Here is a 5,711-nt window from a genome sequence, read left to right as displayed (position 1 = left end):
TGTTTTCAGACCCAGCACAGATGGCATTGTGTGATTTGATGTCGTGGTGTATTTATTACTTATTTTACAATAAAGTGAGATTGTTTCTATGAACTCCTGGACCTCTCTCTCCTCGGCGTCACACGGTCGCTGCGGTCGAGCCGGAAGACGTGAGCTGTTGCTGTAGCTCGGCGATGTGATCCGGGCCGACGCGACAGCACCCCCCTGGTGGGCCGGGGAAGTGCACGCAAGAGTGTCTCATTCACAGTCAGGACAGGAAAACTCACTTGCTCATTCTTGTGACATGTATTAACAGACAAAATGATTTAAGAATGAAAAACGTGACACACGAGGATTAAAGTGGAGAGAAAAGGGTTTATCTCACCGATTAAAGTCGCGCCTTGTTTCACCCAAATGTGACTGAGCTCAGCTACCGATGAGGAACGCTTCTCTGGTGTCCGCCATCTTTAAAGTAGAAGAAACAAGGTGTCACGCTTTAGTGAGATATCCACACATGAAGCAAGACTTCTATACAACCAGAGGAGTCACCCCCTGGTGGTCAGGAGAGAGTATGCAGCTTTAACACATGAAGCATAGATTTCTATACAACCAGAGGAGTCACCCCCTGGTGGTCAGGAGAGAGTATGCAGCTTTAACACATGAAGCATAGATTTCTATACAATCAGAGGAGTCACCCCCTGGTGGTCAGGAGAGAGAATGCAGCTTTAACACATGAAGCATGAATGAGTGATCTTTCTGTGAGAGTAACATATAATGAAATTGAACCATTCTTCAACCAGGAAGCTCAAAGTGTTTCATGTTCTTCTTCTTGCTGTTGAACCTGAATATAATGTCTAAAGTTCATGAACTATGGTCCCTGTGATGTCCTGCTGGTTAAGACCCACCCCCGCTCAGAGTCCCAGTCCTCTCCACTGTTGGGGTACACCACCCAGCCCCGGTCCGGGCTCCTCAGGGACCCGGCAGAGTCCAGCAGCGGCTCCACCAGCGCCGGAGGGCAGCAGTTCACTCCCACAGCCATCAGCTGAGAGGACCTGAGCGCCAGCTGCACGGCCTCAAGGAAGGAGCTGCCGTCACTCAGGGAGCTGCCGTCCTGTGTGGAGAACAACAACAACAACAACAAGTCAACAACAAGCTGCACGGCCTCAAGGAAGGAGCTGCCGTCACTCAGGGAGCTGTCAACCAGTCACCTACCAGTCAACAACCAGTCACCAACCAGTCAACCAGTCACCTACCAGTCAACCAGTCACCAACCAGTCAACAACCAGTCAACCAGTCACCTACCATTCAACCAGTTACCAACCAGTCAACCAGTCACCTACCAGTCAACAACCAGTCAACAACCAGTCAACCAGTCACCTACCAGTCAACAACCAGTCGCAAACCAGTCAACCAGTCACCTACCAGTCACCAACCAGTCACCAACCAGTCAACCAGTCACCTACCAGTCAACCAGTCACCAACCAGTCAACAACCAGTCAACAACCATTTAAAAAGTCAACAACCAGTCAACAACCAGTCAACAAGTCACCAACAAGTCACCAACCAGTCACCCCTCAGTCATCACCCAGTCATCACCCAGTCATCCTCCAGTCATCCTCCAGTCATCACCCAGTCATCCCCCAGTCATCCTCCAGTCATCCTCCAGTCATCCTCCAGTCATCACCCAGTCATCCTCCAGTCATCCTCCAGTCATCACCCAGTCATCCTCCAGTCATCACCCAGTCATCACCCAGTCATCCTCCAGTCATCCTCCAGTCATCCTCCAGTCATCACCCAGTCATCACCCAGTCATCCCCCAGTCATCCTCCAGTCATCACCCAGTCATCCCCCAGTCATCCTCCAGTCATCACCCAGTCATCCTCCAGTCATCACCCAGTCATCCTCCAGTCATCACCCAGTCATCCTCCAGTCATCCTCCAGTCATCCCCCAGTCATCACCCAGTCATCCTCCAGTCATCACCCAGTCATCCTCCAGTCATCCTCCAGTCATCACCCAGTCATCCTCCAGTCATCACCCAGTCATCCTCCAGTCATCACCCAGTCATCCTCCAGTCATCCTCCAGTCATCCCCCAGTCATCACCCAGTCATCCTCCAGTCATCACCCAGTCATCCCCCAGTCATCCCCCAGTCATCCTCCAGTCATCACCCAGTCATCCCCCAGTCCCCAGCAGTACCTTGCAGGAGAAGGACAGCCAAGCTCTGGCGTTGGGGAACTCTCTCAGCAGCTCCAGCAGAGCCACCGCCTCTTTGATGCTCGGGATCGTCTCCAAGGCAACCAGGTCGGCTCCGGCGGCGGCGAGGACCTCGATCTGCGGCCGATGCCAGACCTTCAGGTCCTGAGAGGGAACCGAGCGCAGCGGTGAGCGTCGAACCCTCGAGGCTCCGTCGTTAGCATGGGATCTCCTACGAGACACGCTGCGCTCTGATTGGCTGACAGACTCACCTCCACGCTCATCTTCTCCGCATACGCGCCGCTGTACTCGGACCCGTCCAGAAGGAAGGCACCGAACGGACCAATGGACGCCGCCACCAGCGACCGCCTGCGTCCTGAGACAGAGAACCACGCCTTTCACCGTGTGGTTCTGCGCCCTTTGGTTCTATTCCCTTTGGTTCTATTCCCTTTGGTTCTGCACCCTTTGGTTCTGCCCTGTTTGGTTCTGCACCCTTTGGTTCTATACCCTTTGGTTCCGTACCCGATTGGTCCTGCACCCTTTGGTTCTGCACCGTTTGGTTTTGTACCCTTTGGTTCTATACCCTTTGGTTCTGCCCTGTTTGGTTCTGCACCCTTTGGTTCTATACCCTTTGGTTCCGTACCCGATTGGTCCTGCACCCTTTGGTTCTGCACCGTTTGGTTCTGTACCCTTTGGTTCTATACCCTTTGGTTCTATACCGTTTGGTTCTGTACCCTTTGGTTCTATACCATTTGGTTCCGTTCCCTTTGGTTCTGTACCGTTTGGTTCCATACCGCTTGGTTCCGTACCGCTTGGTTCCTTACTATTTGGTTCCGTACCTGTAGAACGAGCGTCGGAGACGAAGCGGTCCACGGCGTCCCGGGCCAGCTGGACTCCGGACCCCAGCAGCTCTCTGGCCCGCTCGGCGCTCAGGTTCAGCTGCTCGGTGAAGCCGGCGACGCTGGCCTGGTAGGTTGCTGTGGTGACGATGTCAGCACCGGCGAGGAGGAACCTGGAGGTACGGAACCGAGGATTAACCGGGTTCTAGAAGGGTTCTGCCGCCTGACAGTTAAAACTGTGACTTGTAATGCTGACCTGAAATGGGCTTCTGTGACGGCCTGAGGGTCTGTGAGCAAGAGCCTGGAGCTCCAGAGAGGGTCTCCCTAGACACACACACACACACACACACACACACGCACACACACGCACACGCACACACACACACACACGCACACACACGCACACGCACACACAGATATATAACATGAAGGTGATGTCACTAACACTCTTCTCTGTGTGACGTCGCAGCACCAGCAGAGTGTCCAGGTCTCAGGAGCAGAACCTGTACCTGTATTGTGGCTCCTTGAGCCTCCAGCTCGGTGGCCAGACCTCCGTCCAGGACTAACGGTTTGTTACCGTCCATGTGAAGAGTGAGAGGAGCCGGGGAGCAGACGTCTGCTTCTGGAAATACACACGTATACAGGTGTAGAAATACATCAGAAAATAAGTACATCAGTACATAAGTGATATAACTATGTCAGTATATATGGGTCTACGTGTATACATACATAAGTATATCAGTACATACGTGTATAGGTGATATTAATGGGTCGTGGCTATCTGGATCATGGACCATGCATACTACTCATTATTATGAATAATTTCTGTCACATTCATGTAGTGTGCTGTAACTCCGTTACGTTATTCATTCTGGCCACATGACATCTATTCTTCTGTCCATTCGGGGAGAGGGATCGTCCTCTGTTGCTCTCCCTCAGGTTTCTTCCCCTTTTTCCCTGTGAAAGGGTTTTTACTATCTTTATTTGGGGAGTTTTTCCTGATCCGATGTGAGGTCCTGGGACAGGATGTCATGTGTACATATTGTAAAGCCCTCCGAGGCAAACTTGTATTTGTGATGTTGGGCTATACAAAATGAACTGAATTGAATTGAATAGAATATAACTATCAGTATATAAGTGTATAAGTACATCAGTATATCAGTACATAAGTGTATAAGTGATATAACTATATCAGTATATAAGTGTATAAATACATCAGTATATCAGTACATAAGTGTATAAATACATCAGTATATAAGTACATCTTTCTTACTGTCTCTGGTCCAAACAGCCGGTACCACTGGAGGAAACTCTTGTGTTACTTTACAGACTGCTGCTGTTGTTGTTGTTGTTCCGGGTTCAAAGGTTGCGTTCAGAGCCGCTCGACATTTTGACAACTGTAGTGATTCCTTCCTCCACTAGACGACCACTAGATGGCGCGACAGTGCCGAGAGATGAGATGAGAGATGAGATGAGTGGATTATAACGGAGCTTTAATATCCAAACGCGTTTCATATTTCATGTTACTTTAAATTGTGTCTTTCTTTAAGCATGAAGGGTTTTTTATTTTTTATTAAACACACATTGAAAAACCCACACGCTCACAGGATACATAAATATAATATAATATAATGTAAAGTCTCACAGATAATTCATGAATATAATATAATTTAATATAATACAATATATTATTATATAATACATTGTAAAGGTAATCAAAGAAATGCTAAATGTATTATTCATATATTAATAATATTTTTTTTTCCTTCTTTCGCAACAACAACAAACTTTAACCTCGTTTCACTGGAAGTCCATGAACGCACCTCGGTTTGTCACAGTTACCATAGTAACGAAGCTAACGACTGGAAACTGCATCGAGACATCCTGTTTGTTGATTCTTCAGAAAATGGTGAGCTAATATTTCATCAACAACAACAACAACAATAAAGTGACGCAACGGTGAACTTTAACCTCCAGACGGCTTGTTGAGTTCATGTCTAGTGAGTGGAAGCTAATGCTAACAGCTAGCATCACAGGAAACGTGACAAACTTACCAACAGTTTTTATTTATGTTTAGAGTATGGTTATTAGAATAGCGTGCAACTTAAAGCCAGCTATACAGCCACAGTGCATCATGGTTAAATGGTTAACTAGCTGGTTAACTAGCGACAGAGGAGCACTGACTCGTCTAAAGCTACAGCTAAAGCTAAAGCTACAGCTACAGCTGCGCTCGGAACGTATCTGACTCTCTACGTCACAAACTGGACGTGAAGTCATCTTTAGGTCAGAATAACGAGTTCTTATGGTTTAGTCTGGTTCATGACGGAGCCGTCTGTCTGTCTGCGGGGAACAGAACCAGCGCGTTTTAAACATTTAAAGTCTGTGGACTAAACTAACAGACTAGGACGGGAAGGGGAGCAGGTAGAGGAACGTAAGTTACGTAGCGTGCGTAAATTACGTAGGGTGCGTAGCTTACGTAATTTAGAATAGTTTTCCTTTCCTTCAGCACATCTTTTCTTTTCTTATTAAAATACACTTCCCACTTTTATTTTATAATATATACTTGTTTTAAAGTACTGTTATCTGGTTGCTGTTTAAAATATTCCTCTATTATTGTGTATGTGTATTGTATCCCCATGCTGGTCTGAGGGTTATGATCTGGATCTGGTCCAATGTGGTCTAGATGGAAAACAACAACAA

General features: G+C 47.8%; 2 protein-coding genes across 2 annotated transcripts in view; one reads left to right on the top strand and one right to left on the bottom strand.

Annotated features, from left to right (window-relative positions):
• Window positions 1-4,308, bottom strand: LOC306739119 (uncharacterized protein). The gene is made up of 9 exons (XM_079221079.1): window positions 4,285-4,308; window positions 3,521-3,633; window positions 3,268-3,335; window positions 3,012-3,184; window positions 2,445-2,548; window positions 2,176-2,337; window positions 885-1,090; window positions 365-444; window positions 1-204 (listed from the first exon to the last, which is right to left on the bottom strand). Exons 2-9 carry the CDS (start codon window positions 3,593-3,595, stop codon window positions 119-121), a joined length of 954 nt encoding a protein of 317 aa, XP_079077205.1. The 5' UTR covers window positions 3,596-3,633; window positions 4,285-4,308; the 3' UTR covers window positions 1-118.
• A 553-nt stretch (window positions 4,309-4,861) lies between these two features.
• Window positions 4,862-5,711, top strand: part of nme7 (NME/NM23 family member 7) — a 17,415-nt gene continuing 16,565 nt past the window's right edge. The window contains exon 1 of the mRNA XM_079221078.1: window positions 4,862-4,920. Coding sequence (XP_079077204.1) covers window positions 4,918-4,920 — 3 coding nt within the window. The 5' untranslated portion in view covers window positions 4,862-4,917. The remainder of the gene's footprint in view (window positions 4,921-5,711) is intronic.

Source organism: Taurulus bubalis (genome assembly GCF_910589615.1).
Source record: "Taurulus bubalis genome assembly, chromosome: 7".
NCBI classification, from domain to species: Eukaryota; Metazoa; Chordata; class Actinopteri; order Perciformes; family Cottidae; genus Taurulus; species Taurulus bubalis.
The sequence above is the reverse complement of the archived record's forward strand: the minus strand, read 5'-3'. Positions and strand labels throughout refer to the sequence as shown.